Source organism: Trichomycterus rosablanca, chromosome 19, assembly GCF_030014385.1.
Source record: "Trichomycterus rosablanca isolate fTriRos1 chromosome 19, fTriRos1.hap1, whole genome shotgun sequence".
NCBI lineage: Eukaryota > Metazoa > Chordata > Actinopteri > Siluriformes > Trichomycteridae > Trichomycterus > Trichomycterus rosablanca.
In genome coordinates, this window is record NC_086006.1 from 14,203,646 (window position 1) to 14,219,513 (window position 15,868).

The window sequence follows — 15,868 nt, forward strand, 5'->3', positions numbered from 1 at the left end:
GACAAGGGAGGGCTTGCCTCTACACACTCAGCGCTGGAGGCCTGTGTGTGATCAGAGACGAGCCGTGACTGGCTACCCTCCCACTGACAGCATGTAAGTCCCCAGCTGATTGGTCAGACTGCTTCCTGAGTAATTATCTTTGTTTAGTGCTGCCAGAAACATGCAGCAGGCACGGGGAAAGACAGGACTAGGCCCAATTTGTTTTAAAAATACAAAGCAACACAGATTTTAATGAATCAGTACATTTTAAACCTTAGTAAGAATCACAGAGCAACATTACATTATGTTAAATCAGACATGCATAATAAAAGCCAATGTTTTTAGCAAAGACACAACCCATAAGACATGACGTATTCTTCTAATTAAAGATAACACACAGTCTGTAGTCTAACATGTTCCAAAAGAATATACAAAACTGATATTACTGTTATACATTTACAGATCACCCAATTTGTCAGCTGGCCATTTACTAATAGCCCTAAGATCCACATTCTACAAAGGCCTAAAAGCTCACAGACATTTTATTCATAATTTTACCAGTTTAAAGATGCTGTTGTCCTATACACAACACTGGTGTTTATACTGCAAACACAATTTATGCATATTTCTGTGAAATATGTTATTTTAGAATATAACAGAATCCTTCATACTGGTATGAGCTCAAAAAGGCACAAGGACATTAACATAGTATGAGTAGCCAAGGTCTGTAAATACAGCCTGCCCTAAATTATTTACAGCTTTTAAATCCTATCATTGAGCTTTGAAAAACTGTGGATGGGTGTTGCATATTTAGTTTTCTAACTGGATCTTTCAGCTACTTCAAAATGCCGGTTCCATGATCAGTAGGCCTCAGTTGAAGCCTGTACCAAAATATTCAGTGCTCAGAAACTTGATTGGTGCTGAACCCTAGTGGAGAATTAAGGAATGACAAGATATTTGGTATAACGATATGCAATATTAAAAACTAAAATAAATAATGATAAAAAAATAATAATTAAAAAAAGCTGACGAGGCAGTTGACAGGAAGAGTAAACAGTGAGTGTCTACATTGTAGTTTCATCAGTCAGAAAAAAATGGGAACACATAAATATTATGCAAAGCATAAGCAAAATGAAGCAAGTCAAATCTCAACTTGTAAAAATACGAGTCACAAAACTTGCTTTGCAAGGTCAAAATATATGTAGCAGTTTACAGCACCAGATGAACCCTAACTATTCTAAAAAGCACACACTAATAGGCTAAGGAACAGCTTTTTCCCAGAGCTGTGGCTTCCATCACACCCTTTCCCATCCAGACAAAAACCACACCACAGGACTGAGAAAAGACTGAGCATGCACACACACAAAAACCTTTCTTTTTCTCTACTGCTGCTACTACCTCTATTGGAGAGATGCCATTTCATTGTACCTGTGTATAGTGACAATATAGATTCTATTCTATTCTATTTAATATTCCAGGATGATAAGTCAGTCAAACTGCTATAAAACTTTGTATGATAAAAAGCAGCCTAAATACAACCTTTTTTCATAGCCCCACTTTTAAAACCATTAAGTCTAACGTGAAGTTATAGATTGTGCAGGAAATTTCCACTTTTTTTTTACCGTGTAAAAAAACCTTTTTCAAAATGATAGGCCCACAAGGTGAAAGCTGTTTGACATGAAACTGTGGCTATATTCCTTATTAACTTATTTAAATTAATTTATTGTAACAGATTTGTTTATTCATCTGTACATTTATTAGAAAGTGTTTGTAATATTTGTAACATACCATGCTAAATGAAGTACAAACCCCATTTCTGAAACAGCTGAGACAGTTGGGATGCTATTAAAAAAAAACAATTATTTAACTAACTAAAGTGCAAAGAAATGACTTTAGTGTTTTGGCTGACCAGCTTTTCAGAAGCAAAATTTAATCTGATGCCTGAAGCAAACTAAAAAACATACTCAAAAAGGTTGATTAAAAAGGCTATTAAAGGAGAATCCACCAAAAGCTCCAAGAGTGTGAGCAACAGGTGGGGGTGCAGGAGTTTTTAACGTTTTTTTTGCTACTCATACTTGTGCAATCAGAGAAAGATACAAAGTCAAACATGCATTTACCATAATCTCTAAGCTCCACACATAAAGGTAAGTATGTACTATTCAGAATATTAACAACACACAATGTGTAATATTTATTGTAGCAAACTGCCTAAAAATACAGTAATGTGTTTGTCTATACAGAACAATATGGTTTGATTTAATGCTTGCAAAAATAGTGTTAAGGTTCTGAACTTGCCATTTTTTTCAATAATTTTTATTGCAGCATTCATTGTTTACATTTGTTTTTACACAAAATTAGCTTTGGAAAAAAAACAAGGTGAATGTAAATTAAAAAATCGTTTTCTTTTTATACTTTTAAAATTACTTGCTTTCAAACTTTTTTATCTTTTATCTTTTACAGAACATGTAAGTAAAAAAAAGCAAATAATTATAGAGGATTGTCTTTTTTTCTTTTAAATCAGAATCAGATTTATTGGTATGTTATAAGTATATTGATGTATGATGAGATAAAATAAGATTATTTTATTAATCCCCATGGGGGATATCCGAGTGTTACAGCAGCTCCAGCACATAGTAAACACAGTTAGAGAAAATAAAAGTAGAATAAAATAAAATAAAAATAAAATAAATACAGTAGTGTGACAAATTACAACTATACAGGAAGACACTATATATACTAGGTGGGGGAGAAGATCTTTGAGACATTGTGGGGGGTTGATATATGAAGACTATGAATATGAACAAAGAATCTTGATTTAACTGACAAAAACAAAAAGAAATTGCATTTAATGTTTAGGCTGACAAACCTGTGAATTTTGTAAATATAAACATATTTTAAAATGTATGCTTACAACACACTCAAGTATATTTAAGTTAAAATATTTAGCAATATTCCACAATAAGGAGGGAAATTGGTACCAGGTGAGTGAAGAAAAATTCGCTTAGGGTTCAAGGCTCAGTCTTTAAAAAAATGGGTCATGTCTCACCACTTTGTGCCAAACGTCATAAGAGAACTGTCAATCAGTTAAAAATGAACGTTTCTCAATGCAAGATTGCAAATATTTTCAACACCTACTGTACATTATACTGCACAAAGACTCAGGAAATGAAAAAAAAATCTGTGTAAGGCATGACCAGAAACCACTGTTAAATGTGTGGGACCTTTGAGCCCTTAGATGGTATTGCATCAGAAAGCAACATGATACAGTGAAAAACATTGCCACATGGACTTGGGAGTTCTTTAGAAAATTGTAGTCACATAACACAGTCCGTCTCTGCATCATGAAATACGACCGTACATCAGTTCTTAGTGGAAATGCTCTCTGGGCCTGAGCTCATCTCAGATGGAACAAAAGACAATAAAAACATGTGCTGTGGTCAAATGAGTCCAAGTTTCATCTGGTCTTTGGGGAAATGGACATCGCTTGATCTGTTCCAAGGGCAAAAAGGACCCTTCAGACTGTTTTCAGCTAAAGGTTCAAAAGTTAACATCTGTCATGATATTGGCACCCATAGCATAAGTGACTTACATATGTGTCAAGGTACTATTGTCATGGAGGCTTCCTAAATAATTAAAAAAGAATTGATAGTACTTTTGTCAGTTACATAAAAGTTTGAGATAATTTACACATCACAGTTTTTTGACACTATGGAAAATGCAAATAAAATAAAAATGCAGTGTTCCTTACATTTACTTTGACTTTTATTTGATTGCAGACAGTTTGAACCCAAGATATTTCATGTTTTGCCTGTTTAACTTCATTTCATTTGTTAATATACCCCCATTCCTGCCTTTCAGACCTGCAACACATTCCAAAAAAAGTTGGGACGTGGGCAATTTAGGGGTAGTAAATAGGTGAAAAAACTAAATAATGATGTGATTCCAAACAGGTGATGTCAACAGGTGATTGTAATCATGGTTTGGTACAAAAGCAGCATCCAGGAAAGGAGTCTTTGATGAGCAAAGATGGCCAGAGGATCTCCAGTTTGTCAACAAATGTGTGAGAAAATGATTGAAATGTTTAAAAACAATGTACCTTAAAGAAAGATTGGATTTGCATATTTCTCCCTCTACAGTGCATAATATCATTAAACGATAAAAGGAATCAGGAGGAATTTCAGTGCGTAAAGGCCAAGGGAGCAGGCTTACTTTACTGTGGCAAACCTTTGTCAAGCACTACAATATGGAGTTACATGCACAAATGCCACTTAAAACTTTACTATGCAAAAAAAGAAGCCTTATGTTAACCATGTCCAGAAGCGGCGTCGACTTCTCTGGTCTCGAAGGCATCTAGGATGGACCATCACACAGTGGAAACGTGTATTGTGGTCAGATGAATTTTGGAAAAAATAGATGCTGTTTGCTCCAGACCAAAGACAAAAAGGACCATCCAGACTGTTATCAGCAACAAGTCCAAAAGCCAGGGTCTGTCATGGTATGGGGCTGTGTCAGTGCCCTTGGCACTTCTGTGATAGCAGCATTAATGCCGAAAAGTACATTGGGTTCTTAGAGCAACATATGCTGCCTTCAAGACGTCATCTTTTCCAGGGACGTCCATGCATTTTTCAACAAGACAATGCAAAACCACATGCTGCACACAGTACAAAGGCATGGCTGCAGAAGAAGAGGGTACGGGTACTGGACTGGTCTGCCTGCAGTCCTGACCTGTCCCCGAGAATTTTGAAACAAAAAATGCGACAATGACGACCCCGTACTGTTGCACATCTTAAGACGTGTTTGCAGGAAGAATGAGACAAAATAAAAGCTGTAACACTAAATCACTTGGTATCCTCGGTGCCAAAACGTCTTTTAAGTGTGGTGAAAAGGAATGGAAACATACAAAGTGGTAAATGCTTTACTGTCCCAACTTTTTTTGGAATGTGTTTCAGGCCTGAAATGCAGGAATGGATGTTTATTAATAATTAAAATGAAGTTGAGCAGAATGTCTGAAGAGTAATAAAAGTCAAAGTAAATGTAAGAAACTCTGTGTTTTTTTATTATTTGCATTTTCCATGCTGTCCCAACTTTTTCTGATTTGGGGTTGTATTTTACAAAATGTCTCAATTTTTGGAAATAGGGTTTGTAATTATGTTAAGGACTGTATAGAAGTTGTTAAAACTTTTTTTTTTCCAATCAAGCAATAAAAAACATATATATTTTTTTTTTTTAACTTATTTTAATTGTGAATTCCCCAATTTTTTCTCCAATCTAGTCCCCCATCCTGGACAAGGAGAGTTAAGGTGACACTATCACATGCTCCCCTGACACACATGCTGTCACTGAACCTCCCTACAACAGTCAGTTGTGCCTGTGTGGATATCCAGCCAGGTTAATAGTACAGCTGAGAATCAACATTGGGATCTTGAGATCTCAGTTAGACTACTGTGCCACACAATTGCAAGAAATGTTGTTTTTGAACTTGTACTATTCACTCACAGTTTTTCTCAAAGTGGCAAACCTCAACCCATCGCATTACTAGCATTACTTAATACCAATTTACATGTAAAAAATATCCACAAACTTTCCAGTCTTAAATTGCCCCTGTCTGAACTTTTGGATTTGAAATGTGTTGCAGACATCTAGCAAATCTAACAATTAGATATACAAAAATAATAAAGTTGATAAGATTATTATATTTTGTGCAGTTTTTTGTAAAACTACTGCATATTATTTACTGTCCCATTTTTGGAACTATTACCAGCGATACCACCACTTACATATATTTGTGTCTGAATTAGAAATACCCACAATGCCCCCTGCGACCACTGTTGACCTGGGCTACGTGCCTCCTGATGGAGGATGGGGCTGGGCTGTAGTGTTTGGATCATTTATATCCATTGGCTTCTCGTACGCCTTTCCCAAGTCCCTCACGATCTACTTCAAGGAGATCCAGGAGTACTTCTCTATCTCATACAGTGAAATTGCATGGGTCTCCTCAATTATGCTGGCTACAATGTATGCAGGAGGTAAATGTTTTGTCTTTATTATTTATTAAATAATTTCAAAGCATTTGAGTCTGACCTACTGTTGCAAAAAAAGGAAAACAGCCCTTCACATATTATAACAAACCTTGACTGTTACAAAGCACAAGTGTTTTTTTAATCTAGTTTCATCACCTGGCATAAAGTGTTAAATACTGAGTTTAACATGATTTTTGCCTAAAAACAAAAAAGTACAAAGATTGTTTTTTTATTAACTTGAACAGAATGGGTTTAATCTACTGTAATTAATAAAATATTTTAAATATTAAATCAATCCACCTAATATACAAACATAATATAGGTGAAATTGACCCTTGATTTTTTAGCTGTGGGCTGTCTGTTGCTAAATAATAAACAATATGTGAAGGTTAAGCAAAGATTTTATGTGAGTCACCATAGTTGCATGACCCAACAATTCTATGGTGTTTGCGGTTCCTTGTGAAAAAAAACTAGACCAACACATTTCTCTGACATTTGTGTGAGACCTTTTGCTACCTCTGCTCTTTTCATCTCCATTAAACCTTGTTTCTCTTTGAGCAGGACCTATCAGCAGCATACTAGTCAATCGCTATGGGAGCAGGCCAGTGGTCATTACTGGTGGCCTAATGGCTGGGGTCTCTATGGTGATAGCTTCTTTTGGCACTACCATCATGCATCTGTACCTATCAGTTGGAGTTATTGGAGGTATGGCTGTTATTATTGATAACATCCCAGCTGTATATATAATTGTTTGATTTTATTTGCCGTTAAACAGATCAGAACGTGTCCCTGAATAAAAAAGTGGTTCATAGACACATAACAAACAGCAAGCTAATGTAAATGAATTCACAGACTTAAAGGCCCAGAGACACTGGATATAGGAACTGATACTCTGAGACTGGAAAGTCACACCTCACTCTCAGAGATCAGGGGGAGTTATGCTCTCTCAAGTTAGGATGACTGTCATCTGGGCTCAAACTATATTGCAATATTTAAATAGTAATGAAAATGTATTGCACCACTAAGGGGCTTTGACCTGAGTTGTATTTTAGTGTGAAAAATAGTGGAGTTGAAGAGAGAGTAAGTATAAAAACCGAAAACAAAGCAAAAAACAACTTAAAATAGTTTCAAATGAAAAAAGTATGGTTATACTTCCGGTCTGACCCTTAAAATATCTGATTAGATAGTATTGTGAGCCTGCTCTTTTTTTTTATTTTTATTTTTTTTTTTTTATTTTTTTTTTTTCTCCCTCCGAATTTTCTCCCCAATTGTTCTCCCAATTTTTAGCGCTTCCAATCTGTCTTCCGCTGCTAACAGGCACACCAGACCTGCATCCAAGGAGAGCACGCCGCTGCCCCACGCCTTCTTTACACGTGTACAGCCCTCCTCTTCTCGTCCGTGCATTCTGCACGGTCGTCTCTTCTGCAAATCAGGGTCCTTACACAGCGCATGAAGACCCACCCACCCACATATAGTCCGGTCCCCCACCCTGCAGGCACTGCCAATTATGCCCGCCAGATGGCGCCCAGCCGACCGGTGGCAACACCGAGCCTCGAACCGGAAGGTTCAGAAGAGCCTCCTCTTTTAGTGTTCGTGCATATCTGGTTAATGATAACCAAGGTCAAAGACAAAATTGGCCACTACTCCAATGTTTAACGATTGAGCTCAGTTCTTGTGTCAAGCAATAGCTTTAACAGTGTCAGATTGTAGTATGTTACTATTATTTACATTTAAGTATCATTTTTAAATGTTGAAATGTTGATTCATTATCGCCAGAAGGGCTTTTATCAGCTGTACATTATTTTATTTTATTTAATTTCCAAAATCTCTTTGGCTTATGTTTAATGTACAAACCACAGTTACAATGCAACTATGCAATATACAAAGTGTCAAAAATGTATTACTCTATTTTAGCCCATATTAAAACAAAGAATAAAGACAAGATATTGTAAACTGCAAAGGTGAAAACCACTATTAAATATTACTGGGTTGTACTGGGCTAGTTCTTTGATAAATGTTACCCATAGGCTCAAGATTACTTTGTAAAACTGTGGCCAATTAGGACCCTTTATTTATTTATTTATTTTCTCTTTTTTTCTCTGATTTTTTCCCTTTTCTCCCCTAATCTAGTCATATCCAATTACCCTGGTTGCATTATGCTTCACCTCTACCAATACAACCCTCCACTGCTGACTGACTGCTGATACACGCCCCCTCCGACACGTGAGCAGTACCAACTGCCTCTTTTCACCTGCACGAGGCGAGTTCATATGTGGATCAGGCTTGTGTATGAAGAGCCATACCCTGATCAGCATTATTTCCCAACTCTGTGCAGGCGCCATCAATCAGCCAGCAGAGGTCGTAATTGCACCAGTTATGAGGAACCCTGGTCTGGCTCATCCCACCCCTGAACAACAGCCAATCGTTGTTCATGTGGCCGCCCAGCCCAGCTGGATGGCAGAGCTGAGATTCCAAACGATGTATTTGAAAATCCCAGCTCTGGTGTGCTAGCGTATTTTACCGCTGTGCCACCTAAGTATTGTTAAAGAAAGGTAATGACAGTGATAAACTTTACGTTAACTTCCCCAGTGGGAAAATTTAAGTGTTATCTTATCTTAAACATACTTCTGCCCCAACTTTTCGGAACATTATGCAGGCATTACATTTGTAATGAGTGTAAATAAACAAAGGAATGAAAAATGTTTAAATTGTAATACATAATAAAAATATATTGTTTTTAAATTAAGAGGTCAAGCAGTTTTTGATTTTTATTAGCATTTCACATAATGTCCAGAAGTTATGGGAATTAAGATTTATAAAATAAAGCTAAACATTTTCCAAGAATAATCAATAAGTGTAAAAGTTACAGACAACAAGGAATTAACTGTGAAATTTACGTCTTTGCATAAATTTATTTCTCAGGTCTTGGCCTTGCCTTTAATCTACAACCTGCCCTGACCATTATTGGTAAATACTTCTTTGTGAAACGACCCATGGCAAATGGATTGGCCATGGCTGGGAGTCCAGTGTTTTTGTCCACTTTGGCCCCACTTAACCAGTTCCTGTTTGACACCTTTGGGTGGCGAGGGAGTTTCTTTATCCTGGGGGCCATACTGCTCAACTGCTGTGTTGCTGGAGCTTTAATGAGGCCTATAAGCATCAGAACAAAGCCAGCTCAAAACCAAAGCAGTGGTGGTAATGAAACAGTCAGTGAGGTTGGCAAAGGACTAGAGAATGATCACTCTCAGGCTGTTGGCTTAGTCAGTGAAAAGCAACAGCTCAACAAGACGGGATGTGCTTCCTTTGTGAACTTATTTGACCTTTCGCTCTTCAAACACCGTGGTTACCTAATCTACTTGGTGGGTAATGTTGTAATGTTTTTTGGATTCTTTGCCCCGGTTGTGTTTCTGGCCCCCTATGCTAAGCACCAGGGGATTGATGAGTACTCTGCTGCCCTTCTGCTTTCTATCTTTGCTCTGGTTGACATGGTGGCACGGCCTGGAACTGGCCTAGTGGCCAACACTAAATGGATCCGACCCAGAATTCAGTACTTTTTTAGCTTTTCTGTGGCATATAACGGTGTGTGTCATTTGGCGTTACCCCTGTTGTCAGGGTATACAGGGCTGGTAGTGTATGCTGTCGTCTTCGGTCTGGCCTTTGGAATGCTGTGTGCACTGCTTTTTGAGGTGCTAATGGATTTAGTGGGGGCACAGAGGTTCTCCAGTGCAGTTGGGCTTTCTACTATCATAGAATGTGGCCCTGTTCTCCTTGGACCCCCAATTGCTGGTAAATCATGCACATGCACATAATGACATATTACATAATTATTTGCTTTAACATACAGTGTATCACGAAAGTGAGTACACCCCTCACATTTCTGCAAATATTTCATTATATCTTTTCATGGGACAACACTATAGACATGAAACTTGGATATAACTTAGAGTAGTCAGTGTACAGCTTGTATAGCAGTGTAGATTTACTGTCTTCTGAAAATAACTCAACACACAGCCATTAATGTCTAAATAGCTGGCAACATAAGTGAGTACACCCCACAGTGAACATGTCCAAATTGTGCCCAAATGTGTCGTTGTCCCTCCCTGGTGTCATGTGTCAAGGTCCCAGGTGTACATGGGGAGCAGGGCTGTTATATTTGGTGTTTTGGGTACAATTCTCTCATACTGGCCACTGGATATTCAACATGGCACCTCATGGCAAAGAACTCTCTGAGGATGTGAGAAATAGAATTGTTGCTCTCCACAAAGATGGCCTGGGCTATAAGAAGATTGCTAACACCCTGAAACTGAGCTACAGCATGGTGCCCAAGGTCATACAGCGGTTTTCCAGGACAGGTTCCACTCGGAACAGGCTTCGCCAGGGTTGACCAAAGAAGTTGAGTCCACGTGTTCGGCGTCATATCCAGAGGTTGGCTTTAAAAAATAGACACATGAGTGCTGCCAGCATTGCTGCAGAGGTTGAAGACGTGGGAGGTCAGCCTGTCAGTGCTCAGACCATACACCGCACACTGCATCAACTCGGTCTGCATGGTCGTCATCCCAGAAGGAAGCTGACGCACAAGAAAGCCCGCAAACAGTTTGCTGAAGACAAGCAGTCCAAGAACATGGATTACTGGAATGCCCTGTGGTCTGACGAGACCAAGATAAACTTGTTTGGCTCAGATGGTGTCCAGCATGTGTGGTGGCGCCCTGGTGAGAAGTACCAAGACAACTGTACCTTGTCTACAGTCAAGCATGGTGGTGGTAGCATCATGGTCTTGGGCTGCATGAGTGTTGCTGGCACTGGGGAGCTGCAGTTCATTGAGGGAAACATGAATTCCAACATGTACTGTGACATTCTGAAACAGAGCATGATCCCCTCCCTTCGAAAACTGGGCCTCATGGCAGTTTTCCAACAGGATAACGACCCCAAACACAACCTCCAAGATGACAACTGCCTTGCTGAGAATGCTGAAGGTAAAGGTGATGGACTAAACCCAATTGAGCACCTGTGGCGCATCCTCAAGTGGAAGGTGGAGGAGTTCAAGGTGTCTAACATCCACCAGCTCCGTGATGTCATCATGGAGGAGTGGAAGAGGATTCCAGTAGCAACCTGTGCAGCTCTGGTGAATTCCATGCCCAGGAGGGTTAAGGCAGTGATAATAATGGTGGTCACACAAAATATTGACACTTTGGGCACAATTTGGACATGTTCACTGTGGGGTGTACTCACTTATGTTGCCAGCCATTTAGACATTAATGGCTGTGTGTTGAGTTATTTTCAGAAGACAGTAAATCTACACTGCTATACAAGCTGTACACTGACTACTCTAAGTTATATCCAAGTTTCATGTCTATAGTGTCGTCCCATGAAAAGATATAATAAAATATTTGCAGAAATGTGAGGGGTGTACTCACTTTTGTGATACACTGTATATGCAAGACCAATGAATATAGTACACTGATAGGTGTATGCTGTTGCCTTGTTCTTCTTTAGGTGCTTTGGTTGATCTCTTCATGGACTATAAGTACATGTATATTGCATCTGGTATTGTAATGGTGATTCCTGGACTATTTCTCTTTATCATGAACTACTTTAACTACAAATGGCTGAAGGTGGAGGAGCAAAAGCAGAAAGAGGAAGAGCTGCAGATTGGTTCAGCCAAAGAACTTGCTGTTGTGGAGGACTCTTATGACGTTGAGCAAACATCAGATTGAGTCAGGAAGAGCAATATACTGACTCATTTAGCAAAGAGACTTAATGTATGCATTTACAAATACAAGTAAAATAGCTTTTCATGTACTATAATTGACAGAATTAGTCTATTATTGATAGACACTATATACAGTGGATTCAGAAAGCTTTCAGACCCCTTCACTTATTTCACACCAGATATAATCAATATTTTTATGTACCAATCTACACTTAATCACACATTGACAAAGTGAAAAATGAGCTTTTGAAGTTTTTTTTTTGCAAATTTATAAAAAAATTAAGAACTAAAATCTCTTTCACAAAATCATTATTTGCTGTGGCACTTTAAATAACGGTAACATGCAACCATTTTGCTTCATTTAATCTTTAAACATGTCTAGAGCTCAACTGGAGTCCACCCGTGCAATTTCAATGGATTGGTCTGAATACGTTTAGGAATAAGAGATTTTAATTTTTGAATAAAAATTTTTTTTTGAAGAACTAAAAACATGTTTTACTTTATTATTATGGCTGGTAAATTGTACATTAGATAAAAAAAATTCATTCAAAATCAAATCCACAGCATAATACAGTGTGCAAGAAAAGTGTGCAAGAAAACAAGGGGTCTGAATAGTTTCTGAATCCATTTATCCAAAGTTATACAGTATGATATTACTACAACACTGATATTGCCAAAAAATTTTTTTTCCCATAACATATTTTTATTAAACCATTAAAAAGTTTTTATTTACAGAATCGTTATGTGTATTATCAGTTTTCAAAATGGTATTGTGTGGGTTTGTAGAACAATTTTCTAAATAGTATTTACACAGTATGTCATGACTGAGCTTCTGTGTGCCACACCCCCCTCTCCGTGTGCACACTCACTCTCCTGCCATGCCTCTCAGGTGATTGGCTCCTAAGCTAATCAGCCCCAGCTGCTCCTCATCAAGGAACATTTATAAGGAGAGCTGGGGCAACGGGCAAATTGGAGTAGTTAAGAAAGTTCCGAGGCAGGCATGACAAAAAAGCTCTAAAGCGGGCTGTCGACGGAAATCTAGAAGCGCCGCCGGGGGGCGCCAACGAGAGTTCAGAAGTGCTGTCGGAGGGCATCAACAAGAGTTCAGAAGTGCCGTCGGGGGGCGCCGACGAGGAGCCAGGAGCACCATCTAGGGGTGCCGATGAGAGTTCAGAAGCGCCGTCGGGGGGCGCTGACGAGGAGCCAAGAGCACCATCTAGGGGCACCGACGAGAGTTCAGAAGCGCCGTCGGGGGGCGCCGACGAGGAGCCAGGAGCACCATCTAGGGGTGCCGACGAGAGTTCAGAAACACCATCTAGGGGTGCCGACGAGAGTTCAGAAACACCCTCTGGGGGTGCTGACTTGAGAGTAGAAGCGCCATCGGGGGCGCCAACAAGAGTTCAGAAGCACCCTCCGGAGGTGCCGGCCTGAGAGCAGAAGCGCCATCAGGGGTGTCGACTCGGGAACAGGAGCACCATCGGGGAGCGCCATCTCAGGAACAGAAGCACCATCAGGGGGCGCCAACTCAGAAACAGAAGCGCCATCGGGGGGCGCCAACTCAGAAACAGAAGCGCCATCGGGGGGCGCCAACTCAGAAACAGAAGCGCTATCAGGGGGCGCCATCTCAGGAACAGAAGCCAGCTGCGTGGAGCCTGGCGAAGAGTCTTCGGGAGTCAGCTGCGTGGAGCCTGGCGAAGAGGCTTCGGGAGTGAGCTGCGTGGAGACTGGCGAAGAGGCTTCGGGAGTCAGCTGCGAGGACCCTTGAGAAGAGGCGTCCGGAGTCAGCTGCGAGGACCCTTGAGAAGAAGCGTCCGGAACCAGCTGCGAGGACCCTTGAGAAGAGGCGTCCGGAGTCAGCTGTGAGGACCCTTGAGACACTGGAATCAGCTGCGAGAACACTGGAGAGGCGTCCAAAATCAGCTGCTTGGACCCTGGATATGCGTCAGAAGTCAGCTGTTTGAACCCTGGAGGGACGTCGTGAATCAGCGGCTTGAACCCTGGAGGGACATCGTGAATCAGCGGCTTGAACCCTGGAGGGACATCGTGAATCAGCTGCTTGAACCCTGGAGGAACGTCTTGAATCAGCTGCTGGAAACCTGAAGATTCGTCTTGAATCAGTTGCTTGGAACCTGAAGAGGCTTCTTGGATCAGCTGCTTGGAACCTGAAGATTCATCTTAAATCAACGTCTTGGAACCTGGTGAGGTTTCTTGAATCAGCTGCTTGGAACCTGGTGAGGTTTCTTGACTCAGCTGCTTGGAACCTGGAGGCGGCAGCAGCAGAGCTGAAGGAGAATTGTCAGTAGTAGACTGTGGCTTGAACTCTGCAGGCTGGAACATAACGCTTGGAACTTTAACAGGAAACAAAACTGGAGAGGACTTGGAACTGTTCGACTCTGTCTGGGTGGCAGGAGGGCCCGAACGTACAAATAGATCATTTTTGAAACCCTGACCTGCTGACTGACACCTAGAACCGACAGAGACAGATGAACATGGAACAGGACTAGAGAAACTAGAACCCATGGAACCTGACTTGGAGACATGACCGACCTGGACAGACAGACAAGACATGACCGGCTGACCGACCTGAACCTGAATACCTGGAACTGGCGAACAAACAGAAGGAACCCCTAAGCCATTGGGGTTTTTACAAGGAACAGGACTAGACAAACTAGGACTTACTGAACCTGACTTAGACACAGGACAGACTTGGACGGATAGATCAGGACAAGACTGGACAGACTGTAAAGACGGACTAGGAACAGGCAAGATCGACGAACTAGCAGAATTAACTGGACTAGGCACAGTGGCTGGACGAGTTTGAACTAACGAACCTGACCTGGACTGCGCTGAACTTGACACTGGCGAACATGAACATGACCGAACTGGCAGGATACAGTCATAAACTTTCCTAGACAAAGACTCAGACTGACTATGAGTCAAGGAAACAGACGGAACCGGCAAAGGACTGACCCGAATTTGAGTACACGGAACTGGAGCCGGCAAACAGACAGAAGGACCCCTGGAGCCTTTGGGGTCATTACAAGGAGCATAACTAAATAAACTATCCTGACTGGCTCCTAACAAGGACGTGGGACGCTCACGAGCATTAGAAGCGGGCACTGGCACCCGGACCACATCAGCAGTGGGCACCCGGGGAAATTTAACCTCCCCAGTGGGCACTGGATGCCGGGTATAAGCTGCAGTGGGCGCTTTGCTGCGTGGAGCGCCTCCAAAGGGTACGGGTTGGGTAACCTTCCCCACACCAAACCCGTAAGGTTCTTCACCTGAAAATTGAGCTCGCATGAAGCCCTCAAACTCTTGCACAGAGTTCAGCTCAGCTCCCTTCTCAGTCCAGAGCTTCCTAGCCCAACTGCGAGCTGCACCACTCAGCCGAGACATCATAAACAACACTTGCTGTTTTTCAGTGGGCCGAGGGTCACTAAGGTACTGCAAATAAAGCCGGCTCTGAAGAAGGAAGCCGCCGACACACGAATCGCTTCCATCATAGGGAGCTGGCTTACTAAGTGTGAAGGTCTGATGGAACCACATGGAGTCAAACGCAGGGAATCTATTGTTTACAGACATCTTGCTGTGTCCTCAGAATGGGGGATTATTATGTCCCCCCGATGGCGCTTCTGTTCCCGAGTTGGCGCCCCCTGATGGCACTTCTGTTCCTGAGATGGCGCTCCCCGATGGTGCTCCTGTTTCCGAGTCGGCACCCCTGATGGCGCTTCTGCTCTCAGGCCGGCACCTCCGGAGGATGCTTCTGAACTCTTGTTGGCGTCCCAGATGGTGCTTCTGCTCTAGAGTCGACGCCCCCGATGGCGCTTCTACTCTCAAGTCAGCACCCCCAGAGGGTGTTTCTGAACTCTCGTCGGCACCCCTAGATGGTGCTCCTGGCTCCTCGTCGGCGCCCCCCGACGGCGCTTCTGAACTCTCGTCGGCGCCCCTAGATGGTGCTCTTGGCTCCTCGTCAGCGCCCTCCGACGGCGCTTCTGAACTCTCGTCGGCACCCCTAGATGGTTCTCCTGGCTCCTCGTCGGCGCCCCCCGACGGCACTTCTGAACTCTTGTTGATGCCCTCCGACGGCACTTCTGAACTCTCGTTGGCGCCCCCCGGCGGCGCTTCTAGATTTCCGTCGACAGCCCGCTTTAGAGCA

The 15,868-nt window shown here is 41.8% G+C and overlaps 1 protein-coding gene across 1 annotated transcript; it reads left to right on the forward strand.

Moving 5' to 3' along the window:
• The first annotated feature begins 2,064 nt into the window (after window positions 1-2,064).
• slc16a7 (solute carrier family 16 member 7) lies at window positions 2,065-12,446 on the forward strand. Its single transcript, XM_063016122.1, has 5 exons — window positions 2,065-2,123; window positions 5,778-6,005; window positions 6,561-6,704; window positions 8,922-9,785; window positions 11,493-12,446. The coding sequence occupies exons 2-5, from the start codon at window positions 5,789-5,791 to the stop codon at window positions 11,711-11,713; spliced, it is 1,446 nt and encodes a 481-aa protein (XP_062872192.1). The 5' UTR covers window positions 2,065-2,123; window positions 5,778-5,788; the 3' UTR covers window positions 11,714-12,446.
• Window positions 12,447-15,868: the final 3,422 nt, after the last annotated feature.

What these genes read in the sequence shown, in the direction of transcription:
- slc16a7 (XM_063016122.1), top strand. Translation starts at nt 5,789, where the DNA reads ATGCCCCCTGCGACCACTGTTGACCTGGGCTACGTGCCTCCTGATGGA. An exon ending in ATCAGTTGGAGTTATTGGAG is followed by an intron (nt 6,705 to 8,921) that starts GTATGGCTGTTA and finishes TTTATTTCTCAG; the next exon opens with GTCTTGGCCTTGCCTTTAAT. An exon ending in CCTTGGACCCCCAATTGCTG is followed by an intron (nt 9,786 to 11,492) that starts GTAAATCATGCA and finishes GTTCTTCTTTAG; the next exon opens with GTGCTTTGGTTGATCTCTTC.